This window comes from Saimiri boliviensis, chromosome 2, assembly GCF_048565385.1.
Source record: "Saimiri boliviensis isolate mSaiBol1 chromosome 2, mSaiBol1.pri, whole genome shotgun sequence".
NCBI lineage: Eukaryota > Metazoa > Chordata > Mammalia > Primates > Cebidae > Saimiri > Saimiri boliviensis.
Window position 1 is genome coordinate 121,209,795 of NC_133450.1, and position 26,196 is coordinate 121,235,990.

The 26,196-nt window shown below is 42.6% G+C and overlaps 3 protein-coding genes and 1 pseudogene across 9 annotated transcripts in view; 1 reads left to right on the top strand and 3 right to left on the bottom strand.

Moving 5' to 3' along the window:
• KATNBL1 (katanin regulatory subunit B1 like 1) overlaps positions 1 to 20,000 on the bottom strand; it is an 87,404-nt gene extending 67,404 nt beyond the window's left edge. Inside the window, exon 1 of one of the 3 annotated variants that reach the window (XM_074394156.1) lies at positions 19,915 to 20,000. The gene's annotated coding sequence lies outside the window, so the exon portion shown is untranslated. Of the gene's footprint in view, position 1; positions 142 to 13,759; positions 13,949 to 19,914 lie in introns of those variants that run through there. The other 2 variants (XM_074394157.1, XM_039462774.2) reach the window with 2 other exon arrangements.
• Positions 5,352 to 5,470, bottom strand: LOC120361423 (5S ribosomal RNA; annotated as a pseudogene).
• Positions 13,949 to 20,195, top strand: EMC4 (ER membrane protein complex subunit 4). Of its 3 annotated transcripts, none has more exons than XM_039462775.2 (5): positions 13,949 to 14,136; positions 14,468 to 14,590; positions 18,202 to 18,355; positions 18,934 to 19,094; positions 19,938 to 20,195. In XM_039462775.2, exons 3-5 carry the CDS (start codon positions 18,244 to 18,246, stop codon positions 19,971 to 19,973), a joined length of 309 nt encoding a protein of 102 aa, XP_039318709.1. In that variant the 5' UTR covers positions 13,949 to 14,136; positions 14,468 to 14,590; positions 18,202 to 18,243; the 3' UTR covers positions 19,974 to 20,195. The 3 variants fall into 3 exon arrangements, with proteins under 3 accessions (XP_039318709.1, XP_003935811.1, XP_003935812.1); XM_003935762.4 differs by having other exon boundaries at positions 14,468 to 14,582; XM_003935763.4 differs by lacking the exon at positions 18,934 to 19,094 and having other exon boundaries at positions 14,468 to 14,582.
• Positions 20,178 to 26,196, bottom strand: part of SLC12A6 (solute carrier family 12 member 6) — a 101,676-nt gene continuing 95,657 nt past the window's right edge. For all 3 annotated transcript variants that reach the window (XM_010346266.3, XM_003935765.4, XM_003935764.4), the window contains 2 exons: positions 25,701 to 25,834; positions 20,178 to 23,809 (listed from right to left, as the gene is read on the bottom strand). In XM_010346266.3, coding sequence (XP_010344568.1) covers positions 23,718 to 23,809; positions 25,701 to 25,834 — 226 coding nt within the window. In that variant the 3' untranslated portion in view covers positions 20,178 to 23,717. The remainder of the gene's footprint in view (positions 23,810 to 25,700; positions 25,835 to 26,196) is intronic.

The following is a 26,196-nucleotide window of genomic DNA, read 5'->3' on the forward strand; positions in this document are numbered from 1 at the left end:
CCGGCGCCTCATGGTACCGCGGTGCCTCAACCCAGGCCGGCAGCGTAGACTGTCCCTCGGCTTCTGGGCCGAGTCCCACTCAGGGCCATTCAAACGCGGCCGCGCGCGTGGCCCGCCGGGATAGCTGGCGCGGTGGCCGTCTCGCGGGCTCCGCCCAACGTTGGTTCCGCCCCTCTGGGGGTCGCGAAGCGCCGGAGGGAAAAGGACGTGTGGCTACAGTGCCTCCTGGTGGCCAGAGCTACGCAGGGCAGCCTAGTTACGGCGCGACATGTAATATTGCGATAGGAACTGAAGGCGGGTAAAAGTCAACGAATGACGGACCCTGCACAACTTAGCAGGGGAGACCGTGCCTTAGTGGTGTACCAGGAGGTGCAAACAATTTCCTATAAAGTTATAATCCCGGGAGATTTATTCATCCACACCTATTTAAATACACTAAGGGTCTGGGCACAGTGGCTCACACGGTAATCCCAGCACTTTGGGAGGCCAAAGCAGGAAGTTCGCTTGAGCCCAGGAGTTCAAGACTAGCCTGGACGACATGGTGACAACTGTCCCTGACCCCCCTACCTCCACCCTCTGTCTTTATAAAAATAAAAATGATAATAAACGCACTAAGGCATAGTTTCTAAGAGCATGGAGTGTGGAACTGTGACCTTGAGCAAGTCACATAAACTCCTAGATGCTTTGCTTTCTCCTTCTGTAAAGTGGGGATAATAACAATAGTATCTGCGTCTTAGCGTTCTGAGGATTAAGTGAATATATATAAAATGCTTAGAGGAGTGCCCGGCATATGGTAAGTACTACATGTTTGTTAGTCATCATTTTTTCAGTTCCTTTTATGTATCAAACTTTGTGCTAAACTCTTAAGAACACAAGCAATGCACATGATGCAGAACCTGTCCTCAGGAAGCCGGTTCAGTCTTGTTGGGATGGAGAACACTAAATTAGATTATGATGTTACAGTTGGTTCCCTTGATAATGAACTTTTAATTACTGAGGGCAATTCTTTTCATTAGAACCAGGCTGCTCACCTTCATAGATAAGCCACTGGTCTAGGTTAGCCAAGCTGTGACAGGAGCACGTTTGCCTATGGTGGTCCTCTCACCCCTTACAGAAGCCAACCAAGCAGTGCATTTGATGGAACACTTCTTCACGACAAGACTACATCCCTTGGCTTGCTTTTTCAGGGACTGATTTAGGAACTCTACAAGGCTTGCCTAGGGAGCAGGCTGCTTAAGTTCGGTTTAGCAGTATTTTGAAGGCCTGCCATGTGCCAGGGAAATTTTGCCTGGTGCTGGAAATAGCCTCAAGCAGCTCACAATGGCTTGGGGAAACAGGAAAAAAGACCATTCCAATACAGTGCAGTGATAAAAGGTATCTCCTAAATGCTGTGGGAGTTCCGAGCAGTCGGAAGCCTGTCAGATAAACTGGTCAGAACTAAGATGTCATCAGGTTGTTATAACCTTATGTATTTTTCCTCCCTAACAACAGAGTCCTTACTTAGTAAAAAAAAGTAATAATAAGTAATGGTGAAAACTGAGGCAGGGCTTTTGGGCAGTGGGAAAATAGTTTTAGGGTATTTTGCATAAGCAACACCTCTGAGAGCTTCTCGACTGCACCAAGCATAAGCAGGCACATGCCTATGTGTGGGGCCACATCTGTTAGCAGGTGGTACTGTTGAGAGAGTCCAGCTAGATGACTAAATGAAGCTGGAGTCCTTGTTTCCATGGATGTACAATGAGGAGTATTTCCTGAATATGACTTCCACTAAGTAGGTACGTTGTTTTAAAGAAAATAAAAACTTAACACACATGGGTGAAGTCACTTTGTCTCAAGTCATTTCTTCATCATCATAAACAGGAATTTCTTGATAACCCACTATCCAAAAGACACTGTGCTGGTCTCTCATCGGAAGAAGAGGGTAAAAGGAGTGTATTATATGATCCTTATCCTCAAGGGAGTCTAAATGAAGAGGTAAGACAAATAGTGGAGTCCTGAAACTCAGGGAATCTGCTGTGTTAACACAGAAGAACCTCAGCTAATACAACAGAGGCCAGAGGGGAACCTTACTCTTCTCCTTTCTGGAGCTTGTTGGGGCACAGGATCTCAGGCAGGTTAATCTCCAGAGCCAATGTATAAAGTTTATGGCAGTCATGGGCAGCCCATGCCTCCACATTTCATAATTAAAAAAAATAAAAATAAGGAAAACTGCCTTTGCATTTTGCTACTTTTGGAATATAGACAAATACTATCATTTTAGTGATGAAAATGCAGGGCAAATTTCTTCATTGATAGTTTTCCTATCAATAAAGTTGAATTTTTTCCCCATTGGGGCTCAATAAACTTTGCATTCTTTTTTTTTTTTTTTTTGAGACGGAGTTTCGCCCTTGTTACCCAGGCTGGAGTGCAATGGCGCGATCTCGGCTCACCGCAACCTCCGCCTCCTGGGTTCAGGCAATTCTCCTGCCTCAGCCTCCTGAGTAGCTGGGATTATAGGCACGCGCCACCATGCCCAGCTAATTTTTTGTATTTTTAGTAGAGACGGGGTTTCACCATGTTGATCAGGTTGGTCTCGATCTCTCGACCTTGTGATCCACCCGCCTCGGCCTCCCAAAGTGCTGGGATTACAGGCTTGAGCCACCGCGCCCGGCTTAAACTTTGCATTCTTAATAAAAACAACAAAAAAGTACAGCCCATATATTTAAAAACATCCCTACATCAGTGCTTGTATACAAAAAGGTGGTTCACTGATAGCCTTCGCAGTGGGCAGTCTCCAAGGCAGTCGACTCCTCTGGCCATTCCTTCATTCCTTCCTTCTGAAGAGAACAAGCAGCTAAGTTAGCCTTCCTGCCTCACATCCCCCTCTCTGAAGGGTGCAGAATCATTCAAGGACAGTGTGTAGACTGTAGAGTGACCCACATGAGAAAAGGGCTGCCATGCAGTCCTGTTTACACTGCTTGATGGCAAGCAAGGGAGGGATGATGGAGATGGGCCTGATAAGCTGGAAAGGATTTTGACAGACAGGGTGTTCCAGACAGAGAGGGGGAAATGCACAGTAAGTTCTAGCACTGCAGTCTATTCTGATTTGAGTGGAGGGAAAAGTGCTTGGAAGAGTCACAGGAGTGAAGATTGAAAAGGTATGTAGGTACCTGATAGGTTGTGAAGACCTGGAATTATCAAGCAAAGGTGTTTGAAGGTAAAGGGGACAGCAAAGACAATTGAGCAGGGGAATGGCTGAGTTAAGTCAGTGCTTTAGGAGGATTGATCTGTTTGGGAGGCCAAGGTGAAAGGATCACCTAAGGCCAGGAGTTTGAGACCAGCTTGGGCAACACAGCAATACCTCATTTCTACAAAAATTTTAAAAAATAGGCATGGTGGCACATACCTGTAGTCCTAGCTACCCAAGAGGCTGAGGTAGGAGGATCACTTGAGCCAAGGAGCTCAAGATTATTATAGTTAGCTATGATTACACCACTGCATTCCAGCAAGAGAGTAAGACCCTGTCTTTTAAACAAACACCAACAACAAGAAGGGCTGATTTGTCACCAGGACGCTAGATGGCTAGGGGTAGGGAGGAAAGACTGATGGCAAGAACATTAGCTATAAAAGTGTAGTTCAGTCCAGGGTCCAAGGAGCCATAGCATTTACTGCACTGTGGATCATTCTCCTTGACTGAGGCTGATGCTGAGCCTGACAGAGGACAATGCCTGAAGCGACCTAAAAGACAGCAATAGCTCATCGACTCCACAAGTAATGACACCCACTGCTCAGCCTCAGCACCTTTGGAAAATTCTACGCAGTTGACTCTGGCAGTCAAAATAAGAAATCAACCCCTCTTTTTCTGTTCCTCCTTTCCCTACCTTCCTTTGCAGGCTGTGGAAGGAAGTAATGGCAGTAGGAAACATTTCAGATAAGGCAGGAGCAGTGGAAATGAACACATTTCACTCCCAGTTTACAAGATATATGATTGTTTCAAACACCACCATAACACTGATGCCCCACTTGGTAGCAGAAGCAGTAGGCAAACAACAACAACAAAAGCCTGGTAGTGTTTTTTGCGGGGTGAAGGGTGGGTGGTGGGGAGGTGCTGAGTGACAGGAGATCCTATTTTTAAGATAGCTTGTTTCCGATACATCTACAGTCCTCTATTAACTCTACAACTGAGAAGCAGGTAAGCCAAAAACATTTATGAATTGATAATATTTGATATGTATAGACTTTCAGATCTGAATCTCAAGAAACCATCTCTCTCCTCCACTACACTGCCACCAGATGGAAGGTGGTGGAGGCAGCATGTTAGACCAGTTTTGGAGCAAGGCTCATCTCTATCTAAAGCCTAGATTACTGCCTTTCGACCCTTTCTACACCACTTTTACCTTAATGTGCACTGGGAATAACTGTCCTCTCAGGAGCTGCTGGGAAATGGGATAACCTACATAAAACATCGACAGCAATGCCTAGAGAAGTGATTGTGTCTCTCTCTGAAAAACACCTGGCCCCCTAATTAACCTGTTTATTTTTCCAAGATAAAGAAGAATACAATATAGTCGACTACTGCCTTGGAAAAGGAAAATCTTGGAATTAGACTACGTGGGGGTCAGGGGAGGGGAGGGGGTTAAGTGTCAATCTTGGGGGTGGGGTCAGGAGGCAGGGGACAGACTCACACTGATGCTGATGGCCTGGTAATCAGAAGAGGATATTTGAAAAGTCCGATCGTATGCAAAACAAATCCAATTCTGTATGCAGTTGCTAGTGAAGGTGGAGTGGGTTGGGGAAGTGTTGGGTACAACTGGGACCCCGTAACAGGTGAAGCACAGAGGAGCTGCTGGCAAGCAGGCAGGCAGGAAATGAAGTGCACTGGCAGTTAGCAGGGCAACAATCATCAGAAGCAGAAAGTCCTTAGGAAGAAGACTTAAAAGAGCAAAGCTAAGAGGCTAGGTTCCTAGCCTCAAGAGACAGGAACACTAGAAAGATTACTAAGCCATTTCTTGGAGCTGGACACAAAGGCAGAACCACTCTTGCAGTAACACAATTGAATCTGAACCTAAACTAGCTTGAGTTACTTCCCCAAATTAGCTCTGTGTTCTTCAGAACTTCATTTCTAAAAGATGTTGATAGGTTCAAAAATGAAGAAAAAGAAGAAGGTGGTTTCCTTGGCCACAGAATTTGGTAACTGCTGAAGTAAACAAATACTTCTTTACTGTAGCACTTCTCCGTCTTTAAAATACTCACATTTGTTGACAAATTTTAAAGAAAGATACATGCAGTGTTACCTAAACTTAGCTGAACGCTTAATCCTTTAAATGGGAGAACAGAAATATTATTTTTTTCATAAAAATAAAAATTAAAAAAGCCTACAAAACCCGGTATTCCAAGGTGGTTTCCCATCCAAGTACTAACCAGGCCTGACCCTTCTTAGCTTCTGAGATCAGATGAGATTGGGCATGTTCAGGGTGGTATGGCCATAGACACAAATATTATTAAGAATTATTCTTTTTTTTGGTAGCCTTCTCTGCACTAAGAATTATTCTTATCTAAGACGAGTGTCAGGACTAGTCCAGGTCCTGGGGAAGAGGGTGTGGCTCCAGCAGCAGGCTGGGAGGGGAGGAGTGTGGAAGCTGGATGAGGCATGGTGCCTCATGATCAGGGCTGGATGAAAGCAACAGGCCTGAAAACCCAGCAGAGCTACAAGAAACATTTTAAAAAATTGAAATAAAAATTTACTCATCCTTTTTCCTGTGCCTTTTCTAAAAACTATGGCTCTTCATGAACTAGCATGTTATAAAACAGTATACAGTGTTAAGTTTAAACATTAATTTTTAAAGTCTGGAAATATCTAAATCAAAATGCTCATGAAAGGTTTTTTTGGCATGACAGGATTTGTTGGTTATCATCTTTGTTGCCTGTTTGTATTTCTCATTTATATAATAAATATATTGCTTTTAAAGTTACTTATTTTTTTTTTTTTTTTGGGACGGAGTTTCGCTCTTGTTACACAGGCTGGAGTGCAATGGCGCGATCTCGGCTCACCGCAACCTCCGCCTCCTGGGTTCAGGCAATTCTCCTGCCTCAGCCTCCTGAGTAGCTGGGATTATAGGCACACGCCACCATGCCCAGCTAATTTTTTGTATTTTTAGTAGAGATGGGGTTTCACCATGTTGATCAGGTTGGTCTCGATCTCTCGACCTCGTGATCCACCCGCCTCGGCCTCCCAAAGTGCTGGGATTACAGGCTTGAGCCACCGCGCCCGGCCTAAAGTTACTTCTTAAAATCACTTTATTAAAGAAACCAATCATCGCAATTAGGAAATTAAGTAAAACTTTTCGTGTAAATGTTTTAAAGTTTAGGAATTAATTCTGCAATTATGGCAGTATTATTTTACTTGTTATTATTTTATCATTTTCTCCTGAAGCTAACCCTTAATACATCTGAATGGAGTCTCTTTTAGAAACAGTTGCCGGGCGCGGTGGCTCAAGCCTGTAATCCCAGCACTTTGGGAGGCTGGGGCGGGTGGATCACGAGGCCAAGAGATCAAGACCATCCTGGTCAACATGGTGAAGCCCCGTCTCTACTAAAAATACAAAACATTAGCTGGGCATGGTGGTGCGTGCCTGTAATCCCAGCTACTCAGGAGGCTGAGGCAGGAGAATTGCCTGAACCCAGGAGGTGGAGGTTACAGTGAGCCGAGATCGCGCCATTGCACTCCAGCCTGGGTAACAAGAGCGAAACTCCGTCTCAAAAAAAAAAAAAAAAAAAAGAAACAGTTGTATTTGTTTCTTAGGGTTGCTGTGACAAAATAACACAAACTGAAAAGCTTAAACCAGCAAAAGTATATTCTGTCAGTTCTGGAGGTGAGGAGTCCAAAATCAGCCTTCAGAACAGGACCATGCGCCCTCTGAGGCTGCAGTGAATAATCCTTTGCCTCTTCTTCCTGGCTTCCTTGGCTTATATCTGCATCATTCCAACCTCTGTCTCCATTTATCACATGGCCTTCTTCCCTATGTGTCTATGTGACCTCTCTTCATATAAGGATGCTAGTCATCAGATTTAGGACTCACTGTAATCCAGTATGACCTCATCTTAACCAATGTATCAGCAAAGACCTTAATTTCAAAGATCAGATTTGAGACTCTGGGTAGATAGGAATTTTGGGGGGAAATTATTTAAATCTCTGAAAGACTACAGAAATAATTTAATTAATAAACCCTCAGAACTGTAAATTAGCATATTTTAGACAGCTATTTGAACCCATCAGTAATTTAACTGTATAAACAGTGAGAAGCAATCCTAATTGTATTACTCTCCTACAGATAAATGTTGACAAATACCCAAGGATGTTCACAGCAATATTTTTTGTAATGGTGAAAAATGGGAACAACCTGACCATCTATCAATTTGGGACTAATTATATTATCTCACATCTACATTCTGTAGCCTTGAAAAAGAGTAGGTAGATCTGCATGACAGACATGAAAGATATTCAAAACAGATTAAGAGAAAAATGTAAGTCAATAGACAGTGTTTAGTACATCCTTATTTACATAATAAGCAAATAAACAATTCTACATTTATGTACATGTTTTAAGGAATGACTTTATTTATCTTTCAAATACTAAAAGATACCTATTGTTCTCCAACTCATCTGAATTTCAATTCATCCTTGTATTATTCTGATGGGTTGCCAGAACAAAATACTGGGTGCTTTAAACCAGTGGTCTCCAACATTTTTGTCACCAAGCACCAATTTTGTGGAAGACAGTATTTCCACAAATGGGAGTTGCACAGGGGTATGGTTTCAGGATGAAACTGTTTCATCTCAGATCATCAGGCATTAAGACATAAGGAACATGCAACCTAGATCCCTCGCATGCTCAGTTCATAATAGGGTTGGAGCTCCTAAGGGAATCTAATGCCCCCCTTGATCTCACAGGAGGCAGAGCTCAGGCAGTAATGCTCCCTGGCCTGCTGCTCATTTCCTGCTGTGTTGCCCAGTTGCTAACAAATCAAGGTTCAGTTCCCTGGTTAGGTTCACTTTTTCCCTGTGTTCTCACATGGTAGGGGTAGGGATGAGGGTAAGGAGGTGGCAGACAGTTCTTGGGTGTCTTATAAGGGCAATGCTATCATGAGAAATCCACCCTCATTAACTCATTTAACTCTAATTACTTCCCAAAGGCCCTATCTCTAAATACCATCCCATAGAGCATTAGGATCTTCCCATATGATTTCTGGGAGGACACAATCAGTCCATAACAATCCTCCTTTAAAAGACATAGGTTATGACCGGGTATGGTGGCTCATGCCTGTAATCCCAGCACTTTGGGAGGCTGAGGCAGGTGAATCACCTGAGGTCAGGAGTTCAAGACCAGCCTGGCCACCATGTAAAGCCCTATCTCTACTAAAAATACAAAAAATTAGCCGGCCATGGTGGCAGATGCCTCTAATCCCAGCTACTCAGGAGGCTGAGGCAGGAGAATTGCTTGAACCTGGGAGGCGGAGGTTGCACTAAGCCCAGATCACCCCATTGCACTCCAGCCTGAGCAACAAGAGCAAAACTCCGTCTCAAACAAAACAAAACAAAACAAAACAAAACAAAACAAAACAAAACAAAACAAAACAAAACCAAACCGCAGGTCACAAAACAATGCATTATATCTAAACTGGCTGAAGCCTTTTAAAATTCACATAGGAAAAAATGCTCCAAAGAACCTGGTGGTTCAGCCCACTTTCATAATAGCTGAAATTAATCACCAAAATGAAACCAGAGTAACTAAGGTTGGAGAGACCTGTTAGGCCATTAGTAATGTATCGTTATGACTCATGCTATGGTTGTCATTCTTACCCATTAACGAGATCTGTGGGAATGGCAACCCTTCCAATTTCCTAAGCAAGTGCTGGAGGGAAGCTGCTATAATGGGAACTTGTTAAAATGTGAACTGGACAATAGGCCTCCTGAAATGAAGGAAAGGGAACTGCTAAGGAAGAATGGTATTACTAACGTCTCCCAGCACCACAGTACTAGTTTATGTCACTGCTGACAAGGGCATTTCATGACACTGCAGAGCCATGAAACAGGAATTGAAAAAATATATAATCTGTGTCGAAATGATGTGGTACTCCAACAGTAACTAGCAAGGTAAGATCTTACACAAAATATTTTTTCACTAAAAAGGTTTGAAATGCAAACAGTCAAAAGGATTAAAAGAAGTTTCTTCTTTAGATCACACAACTGATAAAGAGTAAATTGTGTCATGAATGAAATACTTTTAAAGTAGTCTTTTTTAGAAGGTAATGACAGTCGTGTTAAAATAGACAAGTAACTGGGATTTGCAATGGAAGCTGATTTTTTTTTGAAGCTGTGAAGGATCTTAGGAGCTTTTAGAGCACACTGGGCAAACTGGTTGTCCCAGGAAGGATGGCCAAATAGAATTATTATATAGACATTGTGAAATGGTACAGGCCAAAAATTTAAGACATATCTATAAAAGCTCCACCACCCCCACTCCCAACTCTACTCCCAGAGGGATCCACTCTTGCAAATCTAGTTGTTTGAATAGAAAATTTTCTTGTTCAGTTTTCAATCCAAATACAACAGTTCAGAGAAGAATGGCAATGAAATAGCTTCTTTGGCTCTTAGAAAGAGGTAAAGGATGAAATACGAAAACACAAAAACTGTGTAGGTGGCACAAATTATCAAAAGTCAAACAAGGTAACGTGAGTTACAGAATTGTGGTTTGCTTTTTTATACTTTCTTTAGTTAAAACATATTTTCTCAAAGGCACAAAGTAAGGAAAGTTTTAATATTTACTTTGTGACTTCGACATTCCATCACTTTCCAATTCAGGTTTAGTTCAGTGGGATGCATATAAGGTTCTTTCTTGGCCGGGTGCAGTGGCTCAAGCCTGTAATCCCAGCACTTTGGGAGGCCGAGGCAGGTGGATCACAAGGTCAAGAGATCGAGACCATCCTGGTTAACATGGTGAAACCCCGTTTCTACTAAAAGTCCAAAAAAAAAATGAGCTGGGCATGGTGGCACATGCCTGTAATCCCAGCTACTCAGGCAGGAGGCTGAGGCAGGAGAATTGCCTGAACCCAGGAGGCGGAGGTTGCGGTGAGCCGAGATCACGCCATTGCACTCCAGCCTGGGTAACAAGAGTGAAACTCCGCCTCAAAAAAAAAAAAAAAAAAAAAAAAAAAGAAGGTTCTTAATCTTTTCTTTTTTCTTTTTTTGGAGACAGAGTTTTGCTCTGTTGCCAGGCTGGAGTGCAGTGGTGCCATCTCAGCTCACTGCAACCTCCGCCTCCTGGGTTCAAGCAATACCCCGCCTCAGCCTCTGGGTAGCTGGAACTACAGGGGCGTGCCACATGCCTGGCAAATTTTTCTGTATTTTAGTAGAGACAGGGTTCACCATGTTGGCCACGATGGACTCAATCTCCTGACCTCATGATCTGACTGCCTTGGCCTCCCAAGGCGCTGGGATTACAGCCATGAGCCACCACACCTGGCCACAAGAAGGTTCTTAAAATCTGATTGTCTGCTTAGATTATGTTGCGTAAATTCAAACCTTGTTATTTATTTATTTGTTTATTTGAGACAGAGTGTCGCTCTTGTTACCCAGGCTAGAGTGCAATGGCGCGATCTCGGCTCACCGTAACCTCCGCCTCCTGGGTTCAAGCAATTCTCCTGTCTCAGCCTCCTGAGTAGCTGGGATTACAGGCACACACCACCATGCCCAGCTAATTTTTTGTATTTTTAGTAGAGACGGGGTTTCACCTTGTTGACGAGGATGGTCTCGATCTCTCGACCTCATGATCCACCCGCCTCGGCCTCCCAAAGTGCTGGGATTACAGGCCTGAGCCACTGCGCCTGTCCCAAAGCAACTGGAATTTAGGTTATAGTTTACTAATTTTTATAGCAAGTAGGGGAGCATTTAAGTAGAAAAAATACATGATTCCAATGATAAACTTAATGAAAAATGTTCATTTAAAACTTATTAAAGCAGGGGCTAGGTGTGGGCTAATGCCTGTAATCCCAGCACTTTGGGAGGCCACAGCAGGAGGACTGCTTAAGCCCAGGAGTTCAAGACAAGCCTGGGCAACACAGGGAGACCCTGTCTCAAACAAGGAGTAAGTTAAAAAAATTTATTAAAATATAATAAAAAGGCCATGTGTGGTGGCTCATGCCTGTAATCCTAGCACTTTGGGAGGCCAAGGTGGGTGGATCACCTGAGGTCAGGAGTTTGAGATCAGCCTGGTTAACATAGTGAAACCCTATCTCTACTAAAAATAGAAATATTAGCAGGGCATGGTGCTGGGCACCTGTAATTCTCAGGAGGCTGAGACAGGAAAACTGCTTGAACCCGGGAGGCTGAAGTTGCAGTGAGCCCTGATCATGTCACTGCATTCCAGCCTGGGTGACAGAGTGAGTCTCAAAAAAAAAAAAAAAAAAAGGAAGAAGAAGAGTATCTTGAAAATTAAGACAAAATTGCATGAAAATCAGTGACCCAGTACAATGTATATCCCTTTCTATGTTTTATTTTACATTAAGTGTAGTTATAGTACATGAACATTTTGGTGTTTGTTTACTTTCAATTTCATCTACTCACATTCACTAAACATTTATTTAATACTTTTCTATGTTCTATAAAATAGGCTCAAAGATAATATATAGCTTCTGACCTCAGGGTGGTCTATAGAAGGGTAAAAATAAGTGCTCAGGGGACGTTAACAAACAAAATGTAATGTGGCAAGTGCTTTTATGAAGAATATAATGCAATAAAGAGGAACGTCCAATAGGGTCAGAAGCTTGAGATGAATATAAGGCTCATCAGAGAGAACGTGGTAAAGGCAAAAAGTAGAAAGGAACGAAAACGCAATCTATAAGTTAGGTCTTCCTACAATTAGATACACATTTTAGGAAGGATTGGAGGGGCAAAAGACTTTCATTTCTGTCTTGTTTAAGCAGTCTGCTATGAATACATATTTTTTAAATCAGAGAACAAAGTGGAGGTGGAAAACTTCAGCCTCTCTACATCACCATCACTGTCAAGAGTCCCAACATTTTAGTTGGCCAAGGAAGCATTTTTCAACCTTACCTCTCACAGCATCTCCCTCCCCCTAACTCCAGCCATATTAATTAACTTGGAGTCAAAGAAATAAAAAAAAAAAAAAAAAGGTACCATTTTAAACTCAACAGTTTAAAAAAATTATAAAGACTATGAAATGTAAATGGTGCCAATTTTCCTAGTGGGCATTTAAATTTTTTTTGTTGTTGTTTGCAGAGACGAGATCTCACTATGTTGCCCAGGCTGGTCTTGAACTCCTGAGCAAAAGCAATCCTCCCGCCTCAGCCTCCCAAAGTTCTGGGATGACAGGTGTGAACCACCATGCCTGGCCCCTGGTGGCCATTTAAAATGAAAATTATTTGAAAACATGCATACTCTTTGATCCAGCAATTCCAATTCCACTTCTAGGACTATCACTTAAGGAAATAAGAAAAGACATACAGATACGTTTACAGCAACACTAGTTACAAAAGGAAGGAAATCAGGAAACAACTGAAATGTCCAATAATAGGTTAAATTATGAAAAAGATACACTATTCAATACAAACCCCAAACACTTCAAAGAATGCCATACATTATTTAATGACACGTCATTAAAAACCATCAGTGGTGTGAATGATTTGGTAATGGTGTGACACATCATTAAAAACACCACATACGTGTTGGGCACTAATCTCATAAGCCTTGAAAGTAGGTAGATTATCCAACTTTTACATGAGGAGGCTGAAACATAATTGATTTAACTTGCCCAAGGTCATACAATTATTAACTGGTGAAACCAGGATTCAAGAGGAGGCCATCTGCTGGGTGCAGTGGTTCACGCCGGTAATCTCTACATTTTGGGACGCCAAGGCGGGAGGATCACTTGAGACTAAGAGTTTGAGAGCAGCCTGGGTAACAGAGCAAAACCCTGTCTCAAAAAATAATAATAATAAAAGGTTGGGCGTGGTGGCGCGTCCTATGGTCCTAGCTCCTCGGAACACTCAAGTGGGAAGTGGGAAGATCGCCTGAGCTGGGAAGCCCAGGCTCCTGTGAGCCGTGAGAGCGCCACCGCAAGACAGCCTCAGCAACAGAGTGAAACTGTCTCCGAAAACAAAACCAAAACACTAACAAACGCAGGCTATCTGAATACCGAGCCCATGTTCCTTTCCATGCTCATTATGTCTCCTTGCCTTTGTGCAGAATGGGGTTAGAACTATTTACCTCGCAAGGTTACTGTGCAAGTGAAATGAAATAAACACAAAGCTTCTAGGACACAGTGGACATTCAATACTCAGAAACTACTGAGTAACTCGTTCAAGGTCAAACTAGGATTTAAACACAGGATTTGAATCTTTCCTTCCAGGGAGCGCGTAGGAGGTTAAGAAGTTTTTCTTGGCTGCTGCTGCCTTTTTTTTTTTTTTTTTTCCTGAGACGGAGTTTAGCTCCTGTTGCCCAGGCTGGAGCGCAATGGCGTGGTCTCATCTCGCTGCAACCTCCGCCTCCCGAGTTGAAGCGATTCTCCTGCCTCAGCCTCCTGAGTAGCTGGGATTACAGGCGACCGCCACCCACGCCTGGCTAATGTTTCATATTTGTACTAGAGATGGGGTTTCACCATGTAAGCCCGACAGGTCTCGAACTCCTGACCTCAGGTAATCCGCCCACCAATTCTTAACGCTGAAGTCAGTATGGGCTTTCCTTCAGCCCCATAAAGCGCACCTCAGAGGTCCGGGAAAACATAACACGCATATTCAAAAAGTAGGGAACGCGCGAAAATGGCTTTAGGAAGCACTAAGTCTTGCCTGCTTCTCTGTCCTCCCTGCTTTTCTAAATCCAAACAGGGACTCCGCAACCTGCAACACCGCAAATTTCTAGGGCGGAAATGACGTCTTATTCACGCGCCGGAAGTGCATTTACGGAGTGAGACAAAGGAGAGAACGCAGGTGGGCCTGCTGCGGAGTACGCTTTTGAGTGAGAAGCATCGGGGCTGCATAGGACGCAGCTGTTGCCATGACGGCCCAGGGGGGCCTGGTGGCTAACCGAGGCCGGCGCTTCAAGTGGGCCATTGAGCTAAGCGGGCCTGGAGGAGGCAGCAGGTGAGGCACTTGGGCAAGTGTACGTCACTCTTCATCCCATAACAGCACCAAAGTAATGAGACCTGAGCCCTCAGGCGTAACTCTGAAAAAGATGGGTGGCATACAGACATCACCTGGGGAGGTACCGGTTTTTCTGCCCTGGAGGTTTCTCTGCCCAAAGAATGTTTACGTCAGTCCGCCCTGATAAGGAACTGAGGAACACACGAGGGAGCTTGGTCTAATCTGAGTAGGTGAATCTGAACATCTTTATTCCTATGATTGGTAGATGAGGAAATGTGGTATATGAGAGTGTCGGAGGTTGCAGCTTTAGTTTCTTGGTTTGGTTTTTTAGGGGTCGAAGTGACCGGGGCAGTGGCCAGGGAGACTCACTCTACCCTGTCGGTTACTTGGACAAGCAAGTGCCTGATACCAGCGTGCAAGAGACAGACCGGATCCTGGTGGAGAAGGTACAGAGGTATAGATGTTACTGTAGTCCTTGGGCCAGTCCTGACCCATATGCCCATCCTCTTCTCCCAGGTGAAATTACTGTAGATAGCCCTTATCTTGAATATTTCGAAACTAAACTGCTTGAGACTGGTATTTCGGTAGTTTATATATCAGCTACAAAAGTGCTTAATAGTTTGAAAAATAAAAGATATTTGGAACATAACATATAAGGAAGTAGGTTGAAAACGATCTTTTGGTGGCAACATCTTCCAGCCGAAGTGATCTTTTTTCTACTCTAGTTCGCTTACACCACGTATCCACTGTCAGGATATTCTGTTGGCTTTATCTACTACTTCTTACTGTGTTCCCCTCTCATCCCGACCCAAGCAACGATCTAGATTTCTGCAGTAGACTTTTTAAAAAGTCAGTTATTTTGGGGTATAGTTTATGTACAACCACATTCAATTAAACCATGTTTTTTCAGCCTTAGCACTATTAACATTTTGGGCTGGATAATTATTTGCTGTGGGGGACTGTACTTGCACTGTGGGATGTTTAGCAGCATCCTTGGCGTCTACCCATCATATGCCAGTAGTGTTCCTGCCTAGTTGTGACACCAGAAATGTCTCCAACATTATCATATGTCTCTTAAGAGGCAAACTGCCCTCATTTGAGAACCACTAGTTTAAAGGATAGGATCTGATGTGCTTTGACACTGGTATACCCCCATGAAACTGCATCCTGAAATAACTTATCTTTCATTTCCAAAAGATTCCTCCTTGTGCCCTTGTGCAATAGACTTGTAACTAACTGGTCTTGCTACTTGCTCCCTGTAGTCTATTCCCAGCACAGCAGTTAGAATGATCCTTTTAAAACTTAAGTCATTCCTACAAAAAAAACCCTTCTGTAGCTCTGCATTCATTCAGCACAACAGCCCGTTTTTATAATGTTTACATAAGTCTGCATTGATCAAGCTTCTTGTAATATCTTTAACAACTTCTACCATTTTCCTCTTTGCTGAGTCCACTGTAGTCATAATGGCCTTCTTGCTGCTCTTTAAAGATGCCATACAAACTCCCATCGCAGGCTTTTTGTACTTGTTCTTCCCTCCTTCTGAAATGCTCCTCCCCAGATACTTGCATGATTTGCTTATCTCCTTTAGGTCTCTCATATGTTAGCTTCTTAGTGAAGCCTACCCTCATGGCAATCCCTGTCCTGTTTACCTACTTTATATTTCTACATATCATTTATATATATGATAATGTTTCTTTTAATATAGCTAGATTTACATTGTTAATATTTTGTTTAGGATTTTTTCATTTAGAATCATGAGTAATATTGGCCCATAAACCTTTCCCTTAATGTCCTTGTCAGGTCATGGTTATTTATGAGGCCCCATGTAATTAGTTGTGGAATGTGCATTTTTTAATTCTCTTAAAGAGTTTATGCAAGATTAGCTTTCTTTTTTTCTTTTTTTTTTTTGAGACAGGGTCTCACTTTGTCACTCAGGTTAGAGTACAGTGGCACAATCTCACCTTACTGCAGCCCCTACCTCCTGAGCTCAAGGGATCCTCCTTCCTCAGCCTCCAAGCAGCTGGGATTACAGGCATACTCCACCACACTGGGCAGATTTTTTGTATTTTTTGTGGAGATGGGGTTTCACCATGTTGCCCAGGGTGGTCTCAAATACCTGAGCTCACACAATCCACCCACCTTGGCCACACCCAAGCCTAACTTTATTTGTTCCTTAAATGTTAAGTAGAATTTGCCAAGGGAAGCCATCTGGGCTTAAGTGTAATTTATTTGACAGTAATAGGGGCTATTTATAATTCTTTTTCTATTTATATATAATTTTTGAGACAGAATCTTACTCTGTTGCCCAGGCTGGAGTGTGGTGGCACAATCTCAGCTCACTATAGCCTCCACCTCCCAGGTTCAAGCGATCCTCCTGGCTCAGCAACCCCTAGTAGCTAGGATTACAGGCACACACTACCATGCCTGGCTGTTTTGTATTTTTAGTAGAGATGGGGTTTTGCCATGTTGGTCAGGCTGGTCTTGAACTCCTGATCTTAGGTGATTCACTTGCCTCTGCCTCCGAAAGTGCTGGGATTATAGGCATGAGCCACTGTGTCCGGCCTGGGGCTATTTATATTTCTAATTTCTTGGGTCATTTTGTTATATTTTTTCTAGGAACTTAACCATTTCCTAAAATTTCAAAGGTATTAACATAAAGTTGTTGATAATATGATCGCTTCCCTATATGCAAGATCTGTGATGGGCCTTTTTTCATTCCTGATGTTGAATATTTGTCTCCTTTTTTCATCAGGCTTACCAGTATTGACTTTTTTTTTTTTTTGAGTCGGAGTTTCACACTGTAGTCCGGGCTGGAGTGCCATGGCGGGATCTTGGCTCACTGCAACCTCTGCCTCCCTGGTTCAAGCGATTCTCTTGCCTCAGCCTCTCAAGTAGCTGGAATTACAACTGTCCACCACCACGCCCAGCTAATTTTTTGTATTTTTTAGTAGACACAGGGTTTCACTATGTTTGCAGGCTGGTCTTTAACTCCTGACCTCGTGATCCACCTGCTTTGGCCTCCCAAAATGCTGAGGTTACAGGTGTGAGCCACCATGCCTGGCCTGGTATTGACTTTTTAAAAGTTATTTTATTTTTTACAGGTCACTGTACCCATCACCAGTATGGATTTTATTAATCTTTTCAAAAATGCTTTTTTTTTCTAGTTTCTTGAAATAGATGCTTAGTTTATTTTTAGACTGCCATTACTTTTTTTTTTTTTTTTTTTTTTGAGACAGAGTTTTGCTCTTGTTACCCAGGCTGGAGTGCAGTGGCATGACCTTGGCTCACTGCAACCTCTGCCTCCTTGGTTCAAGCAATTCTCCTGCCTCAGCCTCCCAAGTAGCTGGGATTACAGGCACCCACCACCATGCCCTATATATATATATATACACACACACACATATATATATGTGTGTGTGTGTGTGTGTGTGTGTGTGTATTTTTGTTTTCTTTTTTATTTCTTCTAATTGTTTTCTTATTTTTAGTAGAGATGGGGTTTCACCACATTGGCCAGGCTGGTCTTGAACTCCTGACCTCCGGTGATCCACTCGCCTCGGCCTCCTGAAGTGCTGGGATTACAGGCATGAGTCACCACGTCTGGCCAGACTGCCGTTACTTTTAATGGCAAAAACTGCAATTACTTTTGTACCAACCAAATAGTATGCATTTAAAGTTATAAATTTCTCAGAGCTCTACCTGTGTCCCCAAGTTTCAAAATGTGGTATTTTTGTTATAATTCCGTTTTCTGTTATAATTTCATCGATTCATGTATCATTGTTAATTCCAAACATAAGAGATTTTCTGGTTACTATAAAATTATTGCTAATCGAGTTGCATTGTAATAAGTCAAAGAATATGTTTTATACAATATACATTCTTTGAGACTGACATTTTGTTCATGGTTCAGCAAGTGGTCAGTTTTTCTAAATATCCTGTGTTTGAAAAGAATGTGAATTCTGCAGTTGTTGAGTGCAGTGTTACATGTATGTCAGTGGGTTAAGTTTGTTAATGTCATGCAAATCTGAGGGTGATGATCAGAGGGTTAAAATTGTGTGTTTGTTTCAGCGCTGTTGGGACATCGCCTTGGGTCCCCTTAAACAGATTCCCATGAACCTCTTCATCATGTACATGGCAGGCAATACTATCTCCATCTTTCCTACTATGATGGTGTGTATGATGGCCTGGAGACCCATTCAGGCACTTATGGCCATTTCAGCCAGTAAGTATTCTTGAAACAATAACCCTTCCCTAAGTTTTAAGAATTAAAGGCAGGCCGGGTGTGGTGGCTCACACCTGTAATCCCAGCAACTTTGGGAGGCTGAGGTGGGTGGATCATCTGAGGTCAGGAGTTTGAGACCAGCCTGGCCAACACAGTGAAACCCCATCTGTAATAAAAATGCAAAAATTAGCTGGGCGTGGTGGCATATGCCTGTAATCCCAGCTACTTGGGAGGCTGAGACAGGAGAATCACTTGAACCTTGAAAACGGAGGTTGCAGTGAGCTGAGATCAAACCACTGCATGCCAGCCTGGATGATAAAGTGAGACTCCATCTCAGAAGAAAAAAAAAAAAGAATTAAAGGCATATTCTTAAGGACAGTTTTTGGCTAACAGCATATAGAGAGGTGGGGTAATGGTGGTGGCATGGAGGGGAATATAGTGCTTAACATGATTTTCTTTTTCCCTTTAATGGTCCTGTTTACTGTCTTACTGTGGGTCTGATTTTTATATATGGTTGGCTTGATTCATATTGGGGAAAAGAGTTCTTTTGGTTTTGACAACTTCTGTTACTCCAACAGCTTTCAAGATGCTAGAGAGTTCAAGCCAGAAGTTTCTTCAGGGTTTGGTGTATCTCATTGGGAACCTGATGGGTTTGGCACTGGCTGTTTATAAGTGCCAGTCCATGGGACTGTTGCCTACACATGCATCAGATTGGTTAGCTTTCATTGAACCCCCTGAGGTAAGGCAGAAGAAAAGCTGAATTCTGGGTGGTTGTAGTGTACAGTGAATAGCTGACTTACTCAACGGTGGGGAAATTAGAGTTGGTATTAGAGTTTTTTTTTTTTTTTTTTTTTTTTTTGAGATGGAGTCTCCCTCTGTTGCTCAGGCTGGAGTGCAGTGGTGCGATCTCGGCTCACTGCAACCTCTGCCTCCCAGGTTTAAGCAATTCTCCTGCCTCAGCCTTCCAAGTAGCTGGGATTACTGCCTGCCACCATGCCCAGATTTTTTGTATTTTTTAGTACAGATGGGGTTTCATCATGTTGGCCAGGCTGATTTCAAACTCCTGACCTCAAGTGAGCCTCTCGCTTCAGCCTCCCAAAGTGCTAGGATTATAGCCATGAGTTTCTAGGCCACACCTGGCCTAGAGTTTCTAAAAAAATAAAGAGCCATTAGGAGTTTTTAAGTTACTATTTTTGAAACAAGGTCTTGTTCTTTTGCCCAGGCTGGAGTGCAGTGGTGTAATCATGGCTCACTGTAGCCTTGGCCTCCAGGCTCAAGCACTCACCCTCCCAAGTAGCTGGGACTACAGGTGCACACCCCCATGCCCAGCTAATTGTATTTTTTAGAGACAGAGTTTCACCATGTTGCCCAGACTGGTCTTGAAATCCTGGGCTCAAGCGATCTGCAACCCCCCCACCCCTTAGCCTCCCAAAGTGTTAAGATTAGCTACTGCGCCTGTCCTGGAAGTTCTTTTTAAAAAATAGGCAAAATAGAGCTTGTGGTTAAAGTATTAAGTAATTGAATCAGGAAGGTATTTTTAACACTCATTTTCCACTCACCTATTTATTCTTTCTTCTTTCAGAGAATGGAGTTCAGTGGTGGAGGACTGCTTTTGTGAACCTGAGAAAGCAGCACCTGCTGCCTATGTATTTGGGTCTTTACATCCTTCTTTAAGCTCAGTGGCTCCTCAGCATACTCTTAAAATCATCACTCATGTTAAAAAGAACCACAAAGCTCTTTTCTCCATGGTGGGGTGACAGGTCCTAGAAGGACAATGTGCACATTATTATAAACACAAATAAACTATACCACAACCCCTGACTGAAAATAATGTAGAAAACTTTATTTCTGTTTCCAGTACAGAGCAAAACAACAAATAAAATCATAACTCTATGTAAACAAGAGAATAACTGCTGCTAAATCAAGAAGTGTAGCAGCATATCCTTTCAATAAATTAAATGGTTGAGAACAATGCATAAAAAAAGTTGCACAAGTTCCCTTAAATCTATTTTCCTTAATATTTCACTTCTATTTAATACAAGCTGGGACATCATAAAAATTCTGTTGGAGACACTTATGGAAGATGTAAGAAAATAATGCTGGATTCAGCTTATACATGATGAAAAGAAAAATAAACCAGACCAAAAGAGCACATAAACATGCATACAGTCTAACTGTTGTTTTAATACCCACAATAAGGGATTTCTGTTAACATGTTTAGGGGGAATGAGGATTGGTAGGATCCTTGGGGCCACAGGAATCTGAGGCAACAGAAGATACATACAGTGATCTTACCCCTGCCGAGAAGCTGACACCTGTCAAGCAGATGCTGCAGTTCAGACTTAAGCTTTTAAGATAGCTATTAAAGGCAGAGGGTCAGCAGTAGGAGGATGTGTATTTCTAATCTGCCCTGGTAAAGTCATAGGTAAGACTCAAAAGCTTGTCTTATTCAAAAGGCAGGTATTTCCTTTGTCTTTTCTCTTGAAACAGCCCCTTCCCCTAAGGTGCATTCTCTCAAGTTTTCAGTATTGCTTTATTTGCAGTGATTAAGAGAGATGAAAGACTTTGGAGACACCATAAGCAACACATACAGACATGAAATGCTCTAGACAGAGATTAATATAAATCTGGCCTAATAACCATTTTTCCATGTAACAGTGACTGAATAGTAGCTATAGTAATGGCCACTAATTCCCTTATCCCTTTAAAAGATTTTTACAGAGCTCCAACCACAAACAGCACTTCTAAAACTAACTTTTATTGTCTGCCCATAATTTGTTCTACATGGAAACAAAAATACCACTTTGGCCAGGGGTGTGTGTAAATGTGGGGGAATTCCTAGGTAGGCTAACCTTTACAGTACGGGTCTTTTAAGATACTGGACCCTGGCCAGGCACAGTGGCTCACGCCAGCACTCTGGGAGGCCAAGGCAGGCAGACCACCTGAGGTTGGGAGTTCGAGACCAGGCTGATCAACATGGAGAAACCCCATCTCTGCTAAAAATATAAAATTAGCCAGGTGTGGTGGCACATGCCTGTAATCCCATCTACTTAGGAGGCTGTGGCAGGAGAATCACTTGAACCCGGGAATTGGAGGTTACAGTGAGCTGAGATTGCTCCATTGCACTCCAACCTGGGCAACAGGAACAAAACTGTCTCAAAAAAAAAAGGTACTAAATCCTGCGAGACCTGACTCACTACTGTTACAAGCAACTAAGCAATAAGAGTGTTGCAGTGGGAGTTATAAACAATGCTTCTATCATCTGCAGGAGGGAACAGAAAAAAAGGCTTAAGATCCTATTTGCTTTGCCATCCTGAGTGTGCCTGGAGGTTGAAGAAAGAGCAAAGGGAACAAATCAAAATTACTAAATTTCTTAAGCTACATTGAAGAGTTTTCTCTGTACTTACAGGTCAAATGAATAATCTGTGACACTTAGAGGTCAGCTTGCTCCATGTCCTATTGAGTAATCAAACGAGTGGCACTATTTGTGACTAATAAATTGAAATTCAAAAACAGCCATGAATACAGGCAAGAAAAGTTTATCTAAATACCTATTCTGTAAAAGAAATGGAGATTTCACATACTTGAAATTACTGCTCAGCCAGCCACACAGTCTTCCTATGCTTGTAAGCCAGATGATGTGTGATCAGTAAATAATAAAAAGCTGAGCTTGCACAAGTATTTCCTTGGCACATTGAACTTTCTTTTTTCTTTTTGAGATGAAGTATTGATCTGCTGCCCATCCTAGAGTGCAGTGGTGCAATCCTGGCTCACTGCAACCTCTGCCTCCTGGGTTAAAAAGATTCTCCTGCCTCAGCCTCCTGTGGTAGCTGGGATTACAGGCGTGTGCCACCAAACCTGGCTAATTTTGTATTTTTAATAGACACAGGGTTTCACCATGTCGGCCAGGCTGGTCTTGAACTCCTGACCTCAAGTGATTCACCTGCCTCGACCTCGGAAAGTGTTGGGATTACAGGTGTGAGCCACAGCACCCGGCCTGAACTTTCTGAAAACAAAACAAATATAAGACTGTTGGCTTGGTTAATCTCTTAGTTCAGAGCCAAGTTTTTGTAGTCAAAATGAAGGATAAAATTGAAAGGAAAAGGGGGAAAATGCTTATACTTGGCATTAAGTTGAATGCCTCAAGTCTTAACTACGGCTCTGTATATGAGGCAACAGATTTCTTAGTGAAAGTAAAATTTCTTCAACAGGACAATGCCAATCTGAATGCTATTTTAGCAAAGTAGGTAAGGAGAGTAGCCGCTCAGTAACTGGCACTAAGGAAAGAGTATGGCTCTGTAACTTCCAATTCCATTGCTAGATGTGCCCTTTAAAAGATAGTCTAGTGCTTTCAGGGAAGGATTTTTAGCCAGTTTTCCTAGAATTTGTTCCTTAAGATTTTCTGACCTGTGCTTAATAAGAGGGCATAAAAAAAGGCATGGGGGAGGGCAGTAGGTGGAGCAGGGGGAATTAGAACCTATTGGTTAATGTGCATCATGACCTGTATTTCTGAGATAACAGCTTGAATGTTTTGTCCGTGTTGTATAGAGAACCACAGACTATTGCAGTAAATGTTAATAGCTTCCTTTTGGAGTTCTCTCAGTTCGGCCATTTGAAAGGAACTTCAAAGAAATAATTTTTACCTTACCGAAAACAATTTCCATGGCAACTGCCTGTGTTACAACCACAGAACGGGTTCTCAGTTAAGAGACACAGTTGAAGTATACACTGACACAGTATGGATACTTAAATCTGTTTTTTGGGGGGAATATTTATGAAGTAGAGGCTGGAGCTGTATTTCAAGTTTTGTACATTAGTATCCTAATATAAAATTAGAGCAGTGGGTATACTAAAGAAATATAGCTAAAAAAATGTTTGCATCTTGGCTTGCCAAGGATAATAGGTCCACATATACTTGACCATAAATTCTTTAGTCAGATGAAGCTGTGTCTGGTTGTCATCCTCACAGTGCCATCATTGAACCATGACTTCTGAGATTCATCTTTAATGTCGAATATGCACTTGACTTTTTTCTTCAGTTGAATTTCTAGCATCGCTTTTACCAATTCATTTATTGGCTCAGCTTGTTAATTCTAACTTGCCTTTGACTGGTCAGACGTGGCTCCTAAGACTTGAACATTGTTCTGATGTTGAGAGAGTACTTGCTTTTTCTGTAAGGAATGTAGATCAGATGGGAGCTCTTTAACACAGGTACTTGAGGCTCAGCTCATCAACAGTTCTGTGTGATGTGTATAACGACGCAGGCTTCTAGTTGAGTGGGAGTGGTAGTAATGAGCTGGCACTTCCATGGAGGATGTAGGCCTTTTAAGAAAACAGGCCAAGCACAGTCATTCAGAGTAGATCATGAATAAATAGTGATCACTTCACTGCCACCACCCCGGACAAGTAGGACTCGCTCTAGTCCCTCGGTAAGCACCTCTAGGAACTCCATGTCTTCAGAACTTGTCAAGGAGACAGGCAAAAGAAGAGCACAAACTTACAACCTGGCATCATAATCTGAAGTTACCTGATCATAGAGCTACAAAATTAGCTGCTTAATTATATATTCAGAAAAGTCTGAACTTTGTATTGAAATTAACCCTGTGAAGTAACCAGGGATCCAGTTGCATACATAATACAAGACTCCCAATTGTTATTTTCTTTTCTTTTTTTTTTTTTTTTTGAGACGGAGTTTCGCTCGTTACCCAGGCTGGAGTGCAATGGCGCGATCTCGGCTTACCGCAACCTCCGCCTCCTGGGTTCAGGCAATTCTCCTGCCTCAGCCTCCTGAGTAGCTGGGATTACAGGCACGCGCTACCATGCCCAGCTAATGTTTTGTATTTTTAGTAGAGATGGGGTTTCACCATGTTGACCAGGTTGGTCTCGATCTCTTGACCTTGTGATCCACCCGCCTTGGCCTCCCAAAGTGCTAGGATTACAGGCTTGAGCCACCGTGCCCGGCCCCGAATTGTTATTTTCTAAATGTTATTTAAAAAATGGGAAAACCTACAAATGTTATTCTAAATAAGATACAAATGATGAAAGAAGAAAAAAAGCCACAATAGGGCAGCTAACAAGATTCCTAGAGAGAACCCAAGTAATTTCTAAGTGAAGCTGATCAAGTCAGATTTTTCTGCCAGTTCAATTTGTCTTTTTTTTTTTTTTTTTTTTAAAAAAAAACCAGGGCCGGGTGCGGTGGCTCAAGCCTATAATCCCAGCACTTTGGGAGACTGAGGCAGGTGGATCACAAGGTCAAGAGATCGAGACCATCCTGGTCAACATGGTGAAACCCCATCTCTACTAAAAATACAAAAAATTAGCTGGGCATGGTGGCGCGTGCCTGTAATCCCAGCTACTCAGGGGGCTGAGGCAGGAGAATTGCCTGAACCCAGGAGGCGGAGGTTGCGGTGAGCCGAGATCGCGCCATTGCACTCCAGCCTGGGCAACAAGAGCGAAACTCCGTCTCAAAACAAACAAACAAACAAACAAACAAACAAAAACCTCTTTTTCTTTCTTTCCTTTTTGTTTTTCTTTCTTTCTTTTTTGAGAGGGAGTTTCACTCTTGTTGCCCAGGCTGGAGCGCAATGGTGTGATCTCAGCTCACTACAACCTCCGCTTCCTAGGTTCAAGCGATTCTCCTGCCTCAGCCTCCTCAGTAGCTGGGATTATAGGCACCCACCACCACATCCAGCGAATTTTTGTATTTTCAGTACAGACGGGGTTTCACCATGTTGGCCAGGCTAGTCTCGAACTCGTGACCTCAGTTGATCCACCTGCCTTGGCCTCCCAAAGTGCTGGGATTACAGGTATGAGCCACCATGACCAGCCTAAATCTGTTTTTTTTTTAAAAATGGTACTGGTGGGAATAAGCTAATCTATGTGGTTGCAGTGCTGAATGGTTTCCCTCATGTCAGAAGTCCTGGGATGAAGGTATGAGGAAGAATCCATATCTCTTTTTTCCCCTCAGTTAAAGGAGGTTCTATCTCAGCTTCTTCCCTAACTTTATCCAAAATAAAAAGGTTTTGCAAAGTGGGTAGAGCCTGAAAAGGAGAAAGGATGTGGATATGCTTTCTGTAGGATTGTGAGTAAGGGTTTTATACACTGAATATTAGCTGTCATGTCGCAAATACACCATCTAAAAAGTTTTCTAGAACTGAATTATATTTGCCCCAACTCCCCTAAAAGAATTAACTTTGTAAAAATTCTTACCTAAGACTTTTAAGTCTTCCTTAAAGAGGGACAGTGGGGACATAGACAATAATTTTTATAGTTACCTCGTTACCTCATGTCAGAAAGAGGCTAAGGAGATTACCCCTACTGGAAGCCCCACTCTTGGAAAGGATACAGTTTTCATCACCCTCAGGGTTTCGTGGTGGCCCTGGCATATTCAATAAAACCAGCTTTGCTTCATGGGACTTGTTAACTATAACCTCATTGAGTTTCACTGCTGTATGCATCCGCCTCACATTGGACTGGTCTCTGAGTGGGGAAGAAATAAAGATTGTTAAGGTAAAAAGAAAACTAGCTATACAGTCAATCTTAAAAACTTGATATCCACAGCTTTTTCACTTGACTGTGGATAATCTGATAAAATGATTTTTCTTTTTTTTTTTTTTTTGAGAGGGAGTTTCGCTCTTGTTGCCCAGGCTGGAGTTCAATGGCGCGATCTCGGCTCACTGCAACCACTGCAACCTCTACCTCCTGGGTTTAAGCGATTCTCCTGCCTCAGCCTCCCGAGTAGCTGGGATTACAGGCACCCACCACCACGCCTGGCTAACTTTTTTTGTATTTTTAGTAGAGACAGGGTTTCACTATATTGGCCAGGCTGGTCTCCAACTCCT